This window comes from Notamacropus eugenii, chromosome 2 (assembly GCF_028372415.1).
Source record: "Notamacropus eugenii isolate mMacEug1 chromosome 2, mMacEug1.pri_v2, whole genome shotgun sequence".
In the NCBI taxonomy this organism is placed as follows: Eukaryota; Metazoa; Chordata; class Mammalia; order Diprotodontia; family Macropodidae; genus Notamacropus; species Notamacropus eugenii.
In genome coordinates this window covers 55,955,674-55,975,177 of record NC_092873.1, presented here as the reverse complement: position 1 = coordinate 55,975,177, position 19,504 = coordinate 55,955,674, and the positions used below count along the sequence as shown (strand labels likewise).

At 41.0% G+C, this 19,504-nt stretch overlaps 1 protein-coding gene across 3 annotated transcripts in view; it reads right to left on the bottom strand.

The window, feature by feature from the left end:
• LIPH (lipase H) overlaps positions 1-19,504 on the bottom strand; it is a 50,038-nt gene that overhangs the window by 18,093 nt on the left and 12,441 nt on the right. For 2 of the 3 annotated variants that reach the window (XM_072640409.1, XM_072640411.1), the window contains exons 1-2: positions 11,781-11,997; positions 1,919-2,283 (exon numbers count right to left, since the gene is read on the bottom strand). In XM_072640409.1, coding sequence (XP_072496510.1) covers positions 1,919-2,283; positions 11,781-11,994 — 579 coding nt within the window. In that variant the 5' untranslated portion in view covers positions 11,995-11,997. Of the gene's footprint in view, positions 1-1,918; positions 2,284-11,780; positions 11,998-19,504 lie in introns of those variants that run through there. The other variant, XM_072640410.1, reaches the window with a different exon arrangement.

The window sequence follows — 19,504 nt, the reverse complement described above, 5'->3', positions numbered from 1 at the left end:
GACATCGGGAGAAGCCGTGTGGCTCCCAGTACGTGGGGTGGCCTCCCTGTGGTGAACTTATGGTATGACATGGGACAGAGCCCCATAAGGTAGATGGGCAAGGATGGTTCATAATAATGACGACAACAGCTGGTGTCTATACAGCATTTAAGGTTTGAAAAGCATTTCACACAACAACCCTTAGAGGAAAGTGCTCTTCTTACACCTCTTTTAACAGAGGAGGACAAGGAGACTGAGGCAGTTAAGTGATTTACCCAGGGTCACCCAGCTAGTGTCTGAGGCTGGATTTGAACTCAGGTCTTCCTGAGTCTAGGCCCAGCACCCTGTCCGCTGCACCTCATAACTGCCTCCAACAGGAGGAAATGCTGCCAAAAGGTCAGTAATTACAGTTAACTCTTAAGTGATTTGCAAAGGTCACACAGCTAGTTAAGGATCTGAGGCAGGATTTGAACTCAGGACTTCCATGAGTCTAAGTTCAGTGTCTGTCTCTAGGACACCAGGCTGTGTCAATGCAAATAACATCTACGTCAATGAGACTACCATCCCACACTGTATCCAAGCATGTGCTGGGGGTTCAAAGGGAAAACAAAAAAAGTCTCTGGCCTCAAGGAATATTTAGTCTACTAGGAGTAACAATTTAAGAGATCGAGAAAATGTTTGCTTAGGAAAGGACATGTGAGCTGAGCCTTGAAAGATTCAATGAGGAAGGGGTGAGAAGGGAGGGCATTCCAGGCATGAGGAACAGCCTAGGCAAAGGTGCAGAGATGGGAGAGGAACAGCAAGTCTACCTGGAATATAGGGTGCATGAAAGGGAGTCAAACACACTGAGCATGCTAGACTGGGGCCAGATCTCGAGTCCTATAAAAGTGGAGGAGATTTCATTTTACCTAAGAGCCAGGAGAGAGTCTTTCTTGAACAGAATGACACGTTCTAGGAAGGATATTTTGACACTGTATGGAGGATGGACCGGAAGCCAGGAGACCAATTAGAAAACTAGTGGAATAGCACACAAGTCCAAGAGGGGATGGAATCAGGGTTAGGACAAGGGTTCAACTACAGAGGGCAGAAGGGAAGGGTACGCTGGCTCTTAAGGTGCTGAGGAGGGAGGAGGGATGGGGTAGAGCAACATCTTTGCACCTCAGGGCGGCTAGGGGGCGCCAGAGTGCATAGATCTCTGGGCCTGGAGTCAAGATGACTCACGTACCTGGTTTCCAACACTTTCTAGCTATGTGACCCTGGGCAAGTCACTTCACCCTATTTGCCTCAGTTTACTCATCTCTAAAATGATCTGGAGAAGGAAAAAGTAAACTACTTTTTTTAAACCAATATTTTGTATTGGTATTTTTACCAATTTTTTTTTTTTTTAGCAATAAAACCCCAACCAGGTGTTTGGTTTTTTTTAACCAATATTTTGGTTTTTTTAAACCAGTCTTTTTACTAATGAAACCCCAACTGGGGTCATGGTCAGACACAACTGAAAAATGACTTAGCAACAGATTTTCACCTTACTCCACAGGGAAGGAAAGGAGGGAGGGAAGTGGGGGTCAAGGGCCTTCCTCTACCCTCCCCCTGCCCCCAAAGACACTCTAAGACATCATGCCCCCCTATATTCTTCAAACATCACCCATCTCAGATCCGAACTTGTGACTATAGCTCAACTCACCCCCTATAAGATTATGAGCTCCCCCAAAGCAGAAGCAATGCTATTGTATCATAAACTATACACTCTGAAGCAGAGACATCATTAGGAGGACCTAACGTTAAATCCAGTCTCAGATACTTACTATCTGTGTGACCCTGGGCAAGTCACTTAACCCTGATTTGCTCAAAAAAAAAAAAAAAAAAGGCACATTATACATTTTTGCACTTAGCGATAGATTTTCTAGTGCTTCTTCACTCACGTGAACAGCTTTCTTACCAGCATCTGGTCGATGGTTTCCTTTAAGACTTCGGCCACCCTCCAGGTATGTCTGGAAGCAGTGTTATATATCAGATTTGTGGCACCTCGATTCCAGTCGACCACAATGACATTCATGTCTTCCACATGTATCAGGCCCTCGACCAGGTCAGGCAACCAGACTGGTTGGGAGCCTGTCGGTCTGTAGCCATGGATGATAAAAGTGGTTTTCTTGGTTGTGTTGAAACTCATAGGAAAGGGAGTCTCAAGGATCTTGGCACAAGTGACATTGTCAATATACAGCAGCAACCTCACTCTGAGGTCTGTGCCCACTATCGCGTTGTGCAAGCCGAGTGTGGTGAATGTGTGACATTCTTCATCTGTATCTGAAAGGCAGAAGGAGAAGAGGAGAGATCAAAACAGCTCTGCCCCAGGGAGGTATGACTGGCCCTGCTCCAGAGCCAAGAATGGACCTTGCAGGCTACATCCTCCAACTGCCTCATTGGACAGATTTGGAAACTGAGGCCCAGAAAGGTGAATGACAAATGCCAGAGGCAGGATTTGAGCCCAGGTTCGCTGAGTCTAACAGTGTTCTTCCCATTTTACCATGATGTTTCTTGGGCAAGTCATTTAACAGTCCCCTCACCTAAAAGAAGATCATTCTTATAATATCTACCAGAGTTTTTATAAAGAAAGTATTTGGCTAACTTAAAGTAACCTGTAAATAAAAGTTATTATTTCTCTGAAAGATGGTCCTTCTACCTGGACCATTTTCTGTATAGCTATGTTTTGAATTGAGGAGTGGCCTAGATTTATGAAAGAACTGAGTTCAAATCCAGCATCAGATATTTACTAGCTATGTGACCCTGGGCAAGTCACTTCACTCTCTTTGTGTCAGTTTCCTTATCTGTACAATGAGCTGGAGAAGGAAATGGCAAGGCACTCCAGTATCTTTGCCAAAAAAAGTCAAAATCAAAAACCAAAAACCATGAAGAGTTGAACATGACTGAAAAACAACACAGGATAAGATAGGGAGGAAATGAAAGGGGCAAATGAAAGTTTTATTCTTTTTTGGTTTTGTCTTTGTTAAAGAATGAGGGGATCCTGGGCATGTTTATAGGCAGCAGAGAAAGAGCCAGTAAATTAGAGAGATAGAAGAGATGAGTGATTGGAGTAAAGTTAGCTGGAGATGCCAGGTTTCTCTGGTCCCCATGACACCTTTCCTACTGTCCTGTGCCCTGTGCAGGGACTGTGATTTCCACTTTGAGAAGTATTGATATCATTTCCCTCATTTGTTTCCAAAACAGTGCCCTTTTCCTGGTGAGGCGCCATCACTCCATGAACCACCCTCCTTCATCCCAATGGCACTCCTTTCTTGGGTAGACAGTTGACAGCAGAGACTGGATGATTGATCCAACCCCCCCTCACCCTGCCCAAGAAGTCAAGGTCAACATAAGACAGAAATCCAGCCAGCCATAAGCCCGAGCTATTAGTAAAATCCTCAACACTACTCTGAACATCAATAAAAAGCACTGACTGAGAGAAAGGGAGAGGGAGAAGCAGCAGGTAGAATCAGAAAGAACCAGCTGAGCTAGTCCTGCCCCTGAAGTAAGTGAATGAAAAAGCATTTATTAAGTTATTAAGTTTTACTGTTTGCCAGATCCTATGCTTAGCGCTGCACCTAGAAATGCAGAGATGAAATTTCCCTGCCTTTGAACTTCCATTCTAGGGGTGTGGGGGGACAGTATAACACATATCGGGAGTGGTGGGGAGCTATGGTCTGAGGAGTCATGAGGGTGATGAATGAAACAAAATACATTAATGCCTGATATTTTCCTCATGGAGAGTTTGCAGGTCACTTTTGATGACACTTTTCCTACTTCATTTCATTTGAATCTCACAACCCCATGTTGCATCTAAAAGGATTTTATTATGCCTTTTTCCATATGAGGCTCACAGAGGCTAAATAATTTGTCCTTAGTTGTGTCAGAGGCTGGACCCGACCTCCCATCTTCCTGACTATAAGCCCAGTGCTCTGACCAGCATGCCAAGTTCCTTCTCCCCAGTACCTGTGTGGTTGTGGGCAAGTCATTTAACCTCTAAGTGTCCCAGAAAAAACCTGTCTCTGGTTCCCTGTGCTGATGAAATCCTGGGTGATCCCTGAAGAACATGAGATAATATAGTGCTGTGGAGGCTGAGAGAGAAAAGAGAATGTCAAGAAGGAAGTGGCTATCAAGAGGCAGTATGGTGCCATGGAAAGAACACTGGGTTTGGAATCAGAGGATCTGGGTTCAAATCCTACTTTTGTTACCACGTTTTAGGGCCTTGGGAACATCATTTAACCGCACTCTGGGCCTCAGTTTCTTCATATGTAAAATGAGGAATTTGGACTACATGATGTCCAAGGTTCCTTCTAGCTTGATGATCCTAATGTCCAATGCTAGAGCAAATTTAAGTGAGAGGAGCTCTTAGAAGACAATATGATCTTATTCAGTTCAGGCTGAGATTGCTGCTTATATTCTCTTCTCATCCTATTAATCTGCATATCCTACATGTATATTTTTTAAATCATGCAACTGTTTTCTTTATGTTGTTGGCTATATTGGCACATGTTGGGGATAAATAACAGTTTCAGCTAATTTCCTGTGTTTCCTCTTCATTTGGGTAATTCTCCTTTTCTAATTTTTTATGTATTTTATTTATCTCTTCTATTATTTTTATTTATTCTATTCAATTTATTTATTTAGTTTTCCCCTCTTTTGTTTGTCAAAGTAGCTAATGGTTTTCTATTTACTTTATCTTTTTAAAAACAAGTCACTTTTACTTATCATTTTAACAGGGTTTCTTATTTTCAATTTTATCTTTTATTGTTTTTAAAAAAAGTTTCATGTTTAAGAAAAAAACACTTTTAAAGCATCTCCTCTATTTCTGCTCCTGCTCCTGAGTGAGAGGTCTCTTGGAACAAATTACAGAAACAAATTACAGTTTATTACAATAAACTCATTCTGGCGGGCAGTGAATTAGAGCTTGCACACAGAGAGTTTTCTCCAATGGCTTTCTTGGTAGGAAGGGTTGGAAATACACAGACAGAAATGTTTACTTGAGTGCCCTGGGGTTGACCATATCTTTGCTACTTCAATTCAACTAATTACACAGAGATCTAAGGCCTTCTTATTAGGTGACTCGCAATATGCCTCTTACTGAGGGAGATACAAAAGAATCACACAGTCTCAAAGATGGAGTTCAACGATCCCATAAATTCAATGATCATCTCTACCCACCTCTAAATATCCAGTCCTAGTTTTTCTCCTGAGTGCCTGTCCTGAATCACCAGCTGCCTAATAGACACTTCCAGCTGACTATCCCATGGGCATATTAACCTTAACACGTCCAAAGCAGAACACCTTCTCTTTTCCTCCAGACCTACTCTTCTTCCAAACTGCTCGATGGCTGTTATGGGTGCCACCATCCTTCTGTCACATTGGTTCACAACCTGGTCTACCTGTTCTTTCTGATATATGACATCACAACCCTCCTCCATCTCTGTTCCTTTATACAAGCTGGTCCCCTGGGCTGGAATGCACTCTTTAGCTCTGTCTCTTTGAAACCCTAAAGCCCTTCCAGGCCCTTCTCAAGTTTGAACACATGTTCTGACCCAGTGCACAAAGGATGAAAAATAAATACTTGTTGAATTGAAATGAATTGAGTTGTGGAAAGAACAAAGAATAAATGCTTATTGGACTGAATGGGATAGGCTTATGGAAAGAATGGGGGACAAACATTTGTAGAATTGCAGCTGGAATGAATAATAAATGTGTTGATTGGATTGAATGGGAGACATTTTACATGCACAGACTTATAGACTGCAGTAGAAAGTGCCTCACTGTGCATATCCTTGTATTGCTAAAGTGGTCACCCACTCCATCTTTGAGTATGCACCCTCTTTGCTTTGTAATCTAAAACTCACTAAGGTGTTGTTCTGGTCATATTGGGAAGGTGCAGCACAGGTGACTAAAACGTGCTAAACAGGTTTGTGGTTCACCAGAGTTTATCTGGTACTTGGTGAGCTCATCTTTTATTTACTTGGTCTCCATACCCTAGTTCCTTCTAGGTGCTACCTGCTGATCATAGGAAAAGTTAAGGTTAAGACCCCCATTGTAAACCTGTCTAGTGGCATCTCCAGTTGTGGGTCTGGTTTCCTTGTTCATGTTCAACATTTATGGAGCACCAGAAAGCTGTATGCTATGCAGAACACACACATACACATATATGGAACAATCAATCAATCAACGTTTATTAGGCACTCTGTTAAGTGCTAGGGATACAAAAAGAGGCAAAAGACAGTCCCTGCCCTCAATGAGCATATAATCATGTAGCATGACACATGTGTTTCATATAAGCTGATAAATCAGGAAAATACCTCACAGACTACTCCCTTTGATGACTGTGAATGAGATCTAAGCTTTGGTTAGTATTATGATTTGTCATGTCTCTTACTTGGCCAAACTGATAAGAAAATCCTGGGGACTGGAGAAAGCCCAAGCTAGGGACTGGTTTACCTTGGGTGAGGAGCCTCACCTATCCCATGTAACAGTAATTTATACAGTAGGGCACAAACTGCTTGCCTCACACCAATCTGGAGAGATGGGTTGTGTTAGTGGAGTCACCCCCATTTTACAGGTGAGGAGATTGAGGCTCAGAGGACTAAAAGTCAGATACCTAGTAAGTGCTCAAAGCCAGATCTTCTCTTTCCTAAGCCTTTCCCCTGCACCACATAGCCACTCACATGTCTTGAAATTTTTTTAATAAGGAGGAGGCTATAGTGGGAGAATGTACTTCCTAACTCATAGAATCATAGGACCTCAAATTCAGAGCTGGAAGGGACCTGAGGGGACATCTAATCCAAGCACTTCGTATTACAGAAAACTGTGGCCCAAAGAGAAGACATGACAGAATCATCAGATCACAGAGCTAAGAGTCCTTAGGGACCACCTGAACCAACCACCTCATTTCCAAATGAGGAAGCAGAACCAGAGAGGACTAGCCCAATGTTACACAGATAACAAGTGATTGAGTCAAGATTTTACCAGAGTTCTGAGAATGGATTTTAGGGAAGAAAGAGAAAAAAGAGAGAAGAAAAGAGAGAGGTAGAAGGAAGAAAACCAGAGGGGGCTTTACTTTCTTTAACTCTATGAAAGAGAGAATGAGAGCAAAAAGAAACCTGGATCTGGGAGGGAGAAGCCCACGGTTCGAGTCCCAGCAATGCATAACATTCATAGTATGGTTTTGTGAAATGGATCTCTTGAACATCCCTTATTGCTGTTGTTTTAAATTTTTATTTTTAATATTCACTTCTTAAAATTTTGAGTTCCAAATTCTCTCCCTCCCTCCTGCCCCTCTCCCAGTCATTGAGAAGGCAAGCATGTCATATCAATTCTTCATGGGAAATCATGAAAAACATATTTCCATGTAGGTGATGTTCTCTCCCCCCCCCCAAAAGCAAGAAAAATAAAATTTAAAAAATTATGCTTCCCTACGATTACTTTTGCAAAACAAACTAAGCCGCCAAGGTGTACCTGTGTTTAGGATTAATTGTTTAATTAATTAATTTTTAGTAAGATAGTTCCTAAATTGGGCTCACAACATCCGGGTGGCACATTTCCCCTTTCTTGTTGCAGTAGAGGGTACATTCCTATTCTTTTTCCGCATTTTTGAAGCAAGATCCTACAACCTGAAACTGAGTTCTGGCCTCGCAAGAAGAAGCTAGGCCATGACTCACCCTCCCCCATGCTCTGGAATTACCCACATCCTTATCTCACACTGCCTTGGTAGTCAGAGCCACCTGGGCCACACCCAGGGCCTCCTTCCGGAAGGGCCCATTACCTGCCTCAGAACCTTTCTTTCCCCCTCCCTCAAATCCAAACCTGGGAAGGACTTCTCCCCTTCCCCCATCTCAGCCTACTAAACTCCTTGGTTTTCTTCTAGGTCTAATTCAAATGACTTCTGGGATATATCCACTCTCCTGTTCCATTATGAGCTCTTGGCCTTTATCTCATAGTTCTGAGATTTCCTGCTCAGGACTAGGAGAGATTTGGATCTGAAGTCCCTCCCAGTTCTAAATCTAAGTACCAAGCACTGTCTGAGTCCCAGTTTTACAATGTCTTTTTCCATCTTGGGAATTCTCAGAATACAGCACAGTGCTTGGCACATTGTAGGGGCTTAATATTGCTGGTTTTGTTCAGTTGTTTTGAGTTGTATCCAACTCTTTGTGACCCCATTTGGGGTTTTCTTGGTAAAGATACTGGAGTTGCTTGCCATTTCCTTCTCCAGTTCATTTTACAGATGAGAAAACTGAGGCAAACTGGGTGAAATGACTTGGCTAAGGTCACACAGCTAGCAAGTATCTGAGGATGGATTTCAATTCAGTTGTTCCTGACTCCAGGCCCAGTCCTCTACCCACTGTACCACCCAGCTATCTGGGAGCAAATTCAAATACATTCAAATATGTATGTATTCATACATATCTAGACATATAGACATGCACATATGTGTGTGTATGTATACACTTAAAATGCCTTGCAAACCTTAAAGCATATATACCTGCTGGCTTTTATTACTCATTATTACCACTTATAAATATTTGCTGAATTTACAGGATATAGAAAAGTGACTTCCATTCACATACTGTGCATCCATGTGCTAGATTTTAAGCACTTGCTGTGTGCCAGAAACTATGCCAAAGGCCAAAGATAAAAAGATAAAAATTAAACAGCCCCTTCCTCCAGGAAACTGATTAATTGGGAAGCTAATACATACATATAAAATGTTCTACAACAGAAACACAAATTTGGTGGGGAAAGGTGCTAGTGGGTTTGGAGTTTGGAAAGGTCCCCCCTAGAAGGTGACAGAAGCTGAGCTTTGAAGGCAACTAAAGGATTAGAAGTGAAAAGGGAGGAGGACATTTCAGGTCCTACCTGGAGCAAAGGTGTGGGGGTGGATGGAAAATTGAATGTCATATTTGAAGGGGACAGAGAAGTATTTATTAAGCTCCTACTCTGTGCCAGGCACAGATATTAACTCATTTGACCCTCATAACAACCCTGTCCCTATAAGGTGGGAACTTTTATGTGTCCCATTTTACAACTGAGGCAACTGAGGCAGACAGAATCTAAGTAGGTAAAAGGTAAGTTTAGGACTACACAACTAATATGTGTCTGAAGCCAGATTTAAACTTGGGTTCTTCCTGAGTCCAGACCCAGGGCTTTGTCTAGTCCTTGTGAGGAGCAGTGAGAGGTTCAGTCAATTTGCTGTTTCCTGGCAATCAAACAGCTCCACTTTCTATTGCATGATCTTGGGCAAGTCATTTTTCCTTCCTGACCCTCAGTTTCCTCCTTTATTAAACAAGGGGTTTAGCATTGATTTCTAAAGTCCCTTAGAAAGGTCTCGTAGAGCTCTAACTTTCTGAGATTCTCATCATTAAATCTAATATTTACTTACTCCGCTCTGGGAACTGTATCTTCAGCTCAGAACCCAAGCCCCCATACTCCCTTTATCAACTGTTGGTGGAGAAGGGGAGTCATTTCTAAAAGTTTAAGAAAGAAAAGGACCTCACTGCAAAATATCTGGCTCTGACACCAACATAAAAAGGACTGTGAATACAGACAGCCACCTCCCTGGGACACAACCTGGCTTTTTCATCTGTGTCTAAACCTGTGAATTGGGGATTCTCTATTAAGGCAGGGAAGGTTTCATTCTTTGTGTCCCCAGGGCCTGGCTCAGTGCCTGGCATACAGCAGGCACTTAATAATGCTTGTCAATCATTGATCAAATGCTTAGCAATTTACAGTCTTTCCTGAGAGTTTCCTGTTAAAAATCCCATCAATGAGTCACATCTGAAGAATTTTGTGAATTTGACATAAACAGGGAGCATGGTTCTGAGGTGAGCAGGGCCCACCTGAAGGGATCTTAGAGAACTTCAGAACTCCCCCAGCCATCCCAGGGGAGAAGAAAGAAGGGACTCGATAAAGGACACCACATTCCCTCCAAGCTGGCTGTTCGGAGACTTCTCATGTGAATTACAAACTAGTCTCTTCCCCCCTCAGAATGACCATATTTTCTCTCTTTCCTAGTCCTTCATGTACGAGTAGGCAGGTTACATACACACTGATGCTCCATCATTCTCACAATCCCAAAGCAGAGAAGGGAGAGAACTAATAAAAAAAAAAGATTTGAAATCATTAGGACAAGATAATTTTGATTTCTTGTTGATTGTAATTGCTTTCTGATGAAACTTTCTCTTACTTTGTTTCATTCAAATGTATCAACAGGTATGAAGAGTCACTTGTGATATGAATTCTCTAAAGGTGGATGGGGCTGTTGGAAACACTCCTAGTCTATTTTACAGAGACAGGAAAACAGTGCTTAAAGAAATTCGAGGGCTCGGGATGAGCTAGAGTCAGGAAGACCTGAATTCAAATCCAGCCTCAGACACTTACTAACTGTTTGACCATGGGCAAGTCACTTCACTTCTGTTAGCCTCAGTTTCCCCATCTGTAAAATGGAGACAGTAATAGTACATACCTTACAGAATCATTCTAAGGATCAAAGAAGATATTTGAGAAGTGCCTAGCACATAGTAGGTGCTATATAAATGGAAACTACCATTGTTATTAACCAACCAAGTCAAATGTGCTGGCACCCATTTGAAGCAGTTATCTCTGAATTCTACATCTGAAACGATCTCATGAAATACCATTGCTTGTGGAAGGGTACACATATTCAACAACCTTGTAACTATCTTGGTAAACTTATATTCCTTTTCTTTTTAACTGTATGTAATAGAAGTACACAATTTTTTATAAAAATACTGATGATAATACCTATGTAAAATTCCTCCAACGGTCTTCTCTCCTATCTCAGAGCATTTTCATTGGCTCTCTCCCAAGCTTGGAATGCCCTCTGGTCTCACTTCCAAGTCTGAGGTTTCAATGACTCTTGTCAGAGACTCAGTCCAAATTCCACTTTAACCAGGGGCTCTTCCTGGTCTTTCTCTCCTTTCCTCTCCCCAAGCTGCTAGCACCTTTCCTCTGAAGTTACCTTCATTCTCCTCTGTATACTGTAAATCATTTTTTGTGTGTGTTTGCCTCCCCTATTAAAAAGTCAATTTCTTGAGAGCAGGAACTGTTTTTGCCTTTTTAAAAAAATCACTAGCACTCAATACAATGACTGATACAGAGTAAGTGCTTTTCAAAAATGCTTCTTGATAGAATCTGTACTTTCAGCTGTAACGCACACCTGCCTATCCCAGAAAATCTCAAACTCCTAGCCTGTCTCCTAAAAGGCAGGTGTTGCACTTCCATTAAAATCTGCATTGCACTAACATTCCAAGCAGCTTCTGAAATGAAGCAAAGAGAGTCCAGAAATCTTTATAAACAGACTGAACCTGGTCAAGGTACTTAAACTTCAAAATTTCAATATGTGTTTCAAACATAGGGAATGCTTGAATTTTTAATTGTTTTATTTTAAGATGAGATTCCCAAGGGATTTGGTTGCATGATAGAACACCCACTGCAGACTATTAAATTAAAACTTGACAAAATTTCTTGGAATCTGGAAAGCTATGTGGATTTTAGCTATGAAAGGCAATCCTATTTTAAATGTTTTATATGTGTGAAGGGGCCACAAGTCAGTCTATGGAAAGGAAAAAAGAAATAAAATCATAATTTTTTTCTTTAAAAAAAAAACAACCTTCTTTGTATCACTTCACAAAGCTTCCCCAGCAGGTGTTTAAGATACCAAAATAGAACAGCATAACAATCATTTTTTTCTTCTAAAAACAAAATAAATATATATTTTTTAAAAACCCTTTAAGCAAAGAGCTTACCCGAATTCACCGACCACAACAGACAGATGATGATGAAGTATCTCACCATGGGGAAAGGCAAAGGGTAGGACTGGGGGGTCAGGAGGGGTGGCTTCCCTACTGTCTCCCCACTCGATTCTGAAGTTCCCTCAGTCTCAGCTTGGATTGCTAAGGCAGAGGTGGAGTGACAACAGGAAGTTACCGAGCAGCGAGTGAAGGATGAGGTTAGACCCATATACACCTGGGCAGGACTCTAACTCCTCCTCTTTTAGAAAAAAGGTCATGTGGTTTCCACCCTCCTACCCCCACCCCCAGTTTGGATCGTTCTTGGGCACATTTGAATCCAAGAATTCATGTTTGCAAAGTAATGAATTCTAAATAGTTTCAGGTCTGTGTGGGTGGCTAACTGGTAGCTTGGCTTGGGGTGTGGAAATCAGAAATGACTTCAGTCTTGGGTTGTTTTTTTTTTTTTTGCTTCCATACCAGGGAAAGAAATGAACAAGAGTAGGCAAAAGTCCCCAGGCTGTGAATACATCCAAATTACATTCAAAGCTGTCTCGAGACTCAAAGTCCAGGATGTCAGGCTTCAGGTGGAAAGATTCCCCACAACAGCAATAATCATACTTCTCTTTGCAAAGTGCTTTTCAACTCATTTAAGCCTCTCAGCAATCCTACAGATGAAGCACTAGTATTTCCATTTTAAGAGCAAGAAACTGAGGTTAATTGGGGTTAAGGAGCTTATCCATTGCCTCACAGCTAGGGAATATCAGAAGCAGAATTTGAACCCCGCTTCTGATGGGGCACAGACTCTGGGAATCCCCTTCAACTGCTCCTTGAATCTTTCCACTTAATCTGACTTTTCATACCCAAATCTGTTATCCTTAATCTAGCCTAGCCCTCCATGGTCTGTTACCTCTGGATTGCTTCCAGCTGTTTCCCACCCTTGATCTTTTCAGAATCCCACTCTCTTGATTCTGACCTGTAATCACTCCAGTCCCATCAAGATCCTCCTTGGACTCCTCCTCAAGACCCTCCCTAAACCCCCTCCTCCCATCATCCCAGACTATGAGACCACCCCCAGATCCCTCCCACAGTCTTTCTGTATAAAAGTTCCATCTCACCTCCACAAAGGTGCTCAGTTCCATCTGCTCTGTAAGCATCACAAATGGTGAGGCTTCTTGAGTCAACCCAACATGGTGAATCTTTAATAAACTGTTTTACTTTGGCTGAAAGAAGGCTTGGGCGGAATTCATTCTGGCAGGACCTAGGGTGTGGGCATTTTGGGGTCCCAAGCACCTCTAACCTCGGCATATGGTTCCCTGACCTCAATACTTCCCCCTCTTTCCCCTCATTCTCTTCCTCTCTCCCTCCACCTGCCTCTATCACCCCATTGCTTCTCTATATATGGAATATCCACTATATTCCATTCAGTTGCAAGAATGCACTTACGTGAAGGGCTGTTTTTCATATTGAATGATAGTTCTTGCTTTTTTACTTATTTTGTTATTTCAAAGATATGTGATTTTATAATTGAGTACTCTTTCCAAACCCATAGACTCCAACCTCCTCATGCCTTCGAAAACAGTTTATAGACAGATGGAGGGGTAGGGAAAATCATCCCCTAGTGGCCAACTCTCTCTAAACCTATCTAGTCTGGGATATTATTCTAATTTTTCCACCTTGTAGAACATAAACCCTTTATATAGTTCAGTGACTTTGGGGAACTTTTTGAGAGATAAAGCATAATCACAAATAAGTTTCGTATAAATTATTCAGTCAATAAGCATTTATTAAGTATCTACTATCTTTCCCTTCTTTGATGAGGTGGGGGACTATGGGTATGGAACATTGCATATACTAGCAGACTCAGCTGATTTGTTGATTAGTTTTGCTGAACTGCTTTTATTTCTTCTTATTCTTTCTTTCGTATTCTTTGTTACAAGGAATAGTTAGTTGTCTAGGGAGTGGAGTGGAGGATATGTTTGGAAAAGAAGGTGGTGCAAAAAGAAATTATTAAGTCTCTTAAAACAGAAATAAAGAGCATAAGTTCCCTGAGGTAAGGAACAGTCAAGTTTTTGTATTTGTATCCTTACAGCTTAGCATGTATTAGACACTTAATGAATACTTGTGGATTAAATGGAAGCTATGGGACCTGGATTCTGTTGCTTTCTATCTGTAGGACCTGGGGGAAGTCGCTTTATCTCTCTGGGGCTGTTTCCTCACTTGCAAAATGAAGGAGTTGGACTAGCTGATGTCTGAAGTCCCCTTCCAGCTCTACCATGAACCCATGGCCAATGACCTATATGTCAATGATCAGTTAGAACTTGGGCTTCAGAAGCCTAGGCTTTGGAATGCTGGGAATTTTGTTGTTGTTGTTATTATTGTTTTGGAAAAAAGGAAATGAAATGCAAAAACTTAAATGAATCCCCAGCTGATAAATGGTCAAAGCATAGGAACAGGGAGTTTTCAAAAGAAGAAATTAAAGTTATCCATAATCATATGAAAAATGCTAATTATTGATTAAAGAAATGCAAATTAAAACAATTCTGAGGTACCACCTCACACGTATCGGATTGGCTAATATGACAGAAAAAGAAAATGACAAACATTGGAGGAGGTGGGAAAAGTGAAACACTAATGCATTGTTGGCGGAGTTGTGAACCAACTAACCATTTTGGACAGCAATTTGGAACTATGACCAAAGAGCTATAAAACTACATACCCAGTAATATGACTACTTGGTCTGCATCCCAAAGAGATCAAAGAAAAAGAAGTTCCTGTGTTTATAGGAAAATATTTATAGCAGTTCTTTTTTGTGCTAGCAAACAATTAGAAATTGAAGGGATGCCCATCAACTAGGGAATGACTGAACAAGTTGGGGTATATGACTGTGATAGAATATGACTGGGCTATAGGAATGATGAAGAGGATAGTTTTAAAAAAACCTGGAAAGACTTATATGAACTGATACAAAGTGAAGGGAGCAGAACCAGAAGAAAAATTTATAGCAAAATTGTAACAGTAATTAACTAGGAATGATTTAGCTATTCTCAGAAATACAATAATCTCAGAAGATTGCAAAGGACCCGTGATGAAAAATTGAGAAAGAATTGATGGACTCTAAATATAGACTGAAGCTTTTTTTTAACTTTCTTTCTTTTTCTATTTCTTTTTTTTGTCTGTGTTTTCTTAGCAACATGGATAATGTGGAAATATGTTTTGCATGACTGTACTTGTATAATCTATATTAAAGTGTTTGCCTTCTCAAAGAGGAGGAAGGGAAGGGAATTTGAAATTCAAAAATTACAAAAAATAAATGTTAAAACTGTTTTTACATGAAATTGAAAAAATAAAATAAATTCTTTAAAAAAACAAGACAGAGTCCTATTGTGGTATGTTGACAGAGGCATCATTAGGAATTGATAGTGTAAGAAAAAGAAAAGAGAATGGACAAAAGATTTTTCAACAGAAAAAAAAGTATACAAAGAATCCAAAATATGCCAGAGTTCACCAGGATCTGCATTGGCATGAACTCAAAGCTACATTTCAGGCTAAGGAAACTTCATCATGTGCTTTGGTCCCTGGTCCTCAAATAACTCCAGTACACCCAGCAGAGGATGAAGTGAGCAAGACTAGAAAGAAATCAAGACTGTTCTGGAGGTAACAGTGATTACCTGGCACTTAATAGCTCAGTAAAGTAATGCAGTGTACAAACCAGCTACATTTGCCATGCTTCTCTTAGACTGCAGCAGTGGGCTTCCTAAATAAAATCAATTGTTCAGGCCTAACCTGAACCTTTTTCCTCTTCCCAGAAGGCAGGTGCTGTAATGTCAAAGATGAGGAATCATCTACGTAGGGCTTAACATAATGACTGAGTGGATGGATGTTTGACCAAAAAAACATTCAAGTGTAGAACATAATATTTCATAAATGCTTGTTTTCTTGTTAATTCATATTAAACATATTTTTGATTATGTTGTATCTCCCCCCAAAAAAGAAATGTAAGGCCCCAAAAGTCATTGAACCATGCATGGTATTGAGAAAGTGATAGCACTACAGGCTTGCATCCCTCTGTAAGGGTAAGCAAAGTAAGATCTTTTGTTGTTTTTGTTTTAATATACTCAAGTGCCTCTGACTGAATAATGTGATTAAAGATCTTCTTCACCTATTAATGGGTCTGGGAGGATTGTGGGGAGGCCACACCTTTTGTTAAGTTTCTAATGAGGTACTGGATGCTCTCTGGCTCTAAAAAATGCATAAATACTCTGAGGGTGAGGTTTTACTTTGGGGCTTACTTATTGGAAGTGTTTGTTTGACCAGATGAGAATCTGGGAAGCAGATAAGGAGCCCCTTGGCTTTGAAAATCCAGATATTGGTGCTTCCCTCTTTGGTAACTATGTATGTATGTAATGATCAGACAATTGGAAGCATGTCTGTTGATTCTGATTTCTCTGTATTTTCTCTGAAGTTCAGGGTGCTGACTTTTTCCTCTGAACTAAGTGAATGATACATGTGTTTGATTAAAGTGATTGTTGACCCCTCAAAAGTTGCCTTTCCTCTTAGAAAAGCAGATCAAAAGAACCTTTAATAACAGATCCCCCTGTGTACATTGGGATGCTTGCTTTTACATTATGGCATCGTGGATGGGATCTACATAAATTAAAAGGAAAGTGTATGGTTTTGTGGGACTGGGATAATTGTCTGTTATTTCCCAGTTGTGGTGGCTATGGCTCTATGGAGCCCCAGGAGGTGAGGATGGCCAGAACCAGAGCTCAGGTAGATTAGCCCAGTTCCAGACTGTACTGGAAGAGTGAAGGCTCTGAAAGTATATTGTATTCAGAAACCAGACCAGAGCAGTGAGAGTTTGGAATGGAGCCCAGGAACCAAGCGGAAAACTGCCTTCGTACTAACTCAATAGAAGTAGAGAACTGCCAGTGTGCCAATCTTGGAGAAGTGAGCAATTGAACAGGAGTGGAAGTTGGAGCAGAGAGCTTCCTGCATGGACCCAGGTGGGAGTTGGAAGCAGCTGGCTCCTGCTAGAGGAGGAGGAACTCAGGACCTCAGAGTTCAGCCCTGGGGCAAGATGGGGTCTGCACAGCAAGGCACTGAGTGTGTTTTTTTGCAGCATTCTTCTGGGACAGTTTGGGACCCAGGGGGTGAAGTTGCTTATGGTGGATGGGGGGAAGTACATCGTACCCCCAAGGACTCCACCCTGATGGTTTTGTTGGCCAGCTGCCCCTCAGGACTTGGAAGTGGAGGCTGGAGCATTGTTAAGACTGGGACTTGGCTCATTACAGCCTACACCTGAGAGTGCCTGCAAGGGTACTGTGGGGAGGACACTCCCCTAAGAGGACATTATTTGGACATTTTGTTTTGGATTGAGGAAGGAGGAGCTGGTTGCTCACTCCTCAAAGATTCACTCCCAAAGAAAAATGTTATGTTATGTATTCTGAAAATGTAAACTATGTTGCACTTATTTAAGAAATGCTAATACCTCCATTTGTTCCAGGATCCCTGGCCATTTAGACTGTGAGACCAAGGATCTTGGAAGGGTGGAGTGTAAGGGCAAGCAAAGTAGGATCTTTTGCTGTTTTTGTTTTACTACAATCAAGTGCCTCTGATTGTTGTTGTTGAGTTCATCCTTTGTTTTCAAAGAAGACCATGACATCAGAGAAATGATGATATGACTTTCACTTGACTTTGTTTTGAGTGAGTGAAGGCTGTGCAAGGTCACCAGCCTCACTTTCTCCTCCTGAGTCATCTGGATCCAGTGACCAGATATTCATCTAGATGGCTTCTGATTGAATAGTGTGACTAAAGAAGATCTTCCCCACCCATTAATGGACCTGGGAAGATTTGTAGGAAGGTCCACACCTTTTGTTAAGTTTCTAACGAGCCACTGGTTCTCATGGGTTGTGGTGCCCTCTGGCTCTAAAAATTGTATAAATACTATGAGGGTGAGGTTTTACTTTGAGGCTTAGTTTTTGGAAGAAGGTTTGTGTGCCAGGTGAGACTCTGGGAAGCCACTAAGCAGCCCCCTGGCTTTGAAAACCCAGATGTTGGTGCTTCCCTCTCTGGTAACTATGTATATATGTAATGATCAGATAATTGGAAGCATGTCTGTTTATTTTGAATTTTCTTTATTTTCTCAGAAGTTCAGGGTGCTGACTTTTTCCTTTGAACTAAGTGAATGATATATGTGCTTGATTAAAGTGATTGTTGACCCCTCAAAAGTTCCCTTTCCTTTTAGAAAAGCAGATCAAAGAATCTATGATAGCAGGGACCCCTGTGTATGTCAGGGTGCTTGCTTTTACACTCCAGAGTCCAGAGAAAGAGAGAAAGGACTCATACTTACAAAAATATTAATGACAGCTCTTTTTCTGGGGGCAAAGAACTGGAAAACCAGGGAATGTCCAACAATTAGGCAATGGATGAATACACTATGACTTATGAATGTAATGGAATATTATTGTGCCTTATGAAATGAAGAGAGGTTTTCAGAGACACCAAAGAAGGCGCATATAGATTGATGCAGAATGAAGAGAGCAGAATCCACACAATTTATACTATATATAAAACATCATATATCCTATATATGACATCACTGTATGTAACATTTCAAAATGAACAATTTTGAATGACTTACTAAAACTGATCAATGCAATGAGCAACCATGATTCCAGAAGACACATGATGCAAAATGTTACTGGCTTCCTGACTGAGAAAGGATGGATGAATAAGCAGAATAAAACACATAATTTTAGATATGACCAATATGGAAATTTATTTTGCTTGGCTATGCTTATTTGTTATAGGGTTTTGTTTTTCTTTTCTTTTCCTTTTTTTTCTGGGAGAAGGATGAAGGGAAAAAGAAAAATGCTTGATAATAAAAAATTAAAAGTTAGCATTTTGAGGATACCAATGCTTGTTACCTTGTGTAACAGTAAGCACCCCAACATAAACAGGGGTCCCTGCTATCACAGGTTCTTAGATTTGCTTTTCTAAAAGGAGAGGCAACTTTTGAGGGGTCAACAATCACTTTAATCAAGCACATATATCATTCACTTAGTTCAGGGGGAAAAGTCAGCACCCTAAACTTCAGAGATAATACAGAAAAATCAAAATCAACAGACATGCTTCCAAATGTCTGTCATAAGCAATACATACATCACAGATCAACAGACAGATCCAACTGTCTGACCATAGTTTCCAGAGAGGGAAGCATCAACATCTGGGTTTTCAAAGCCAGGGAGCTGCTTAATGGCTTCCCAGAGACTCATCTGGCACACAAACTTTCTTCTAAAAACTAAGCCCCAAAGTAAAACCTCACCCTCATAGTATTTATACAATTTTTAGAGCCAGAGGGCACCACAACCCATGAGAACCAGGGCTTCATTAGAAACTTAACAAAAGGTGTGGGCCTTCCTACAAATCTTTCCAGGCCCATTAATGGGTAGAAAAGATCTTCTTTAATCACACTATTCAATCAGAGGCAATCCAGATGAATATCTGGTCACTGGATCCAGATGATTTAGGAGGAGAAAGTGAGGCTGGTGACCTTGCACAGCCTTCACTCACTCAAAACAAAGTCAAGTGAAAGTCATATCATCATTTCTCTGATGTCATGGTCTTCTTTGAAAACAAAGGATGAACTCAACAACAACAATCAGAGGCACTTGATTGTAGTAAAACAAAAACAGCAAAAGATCCTACTTTGCTTGCCATCACACTTTGGCAAATTACAA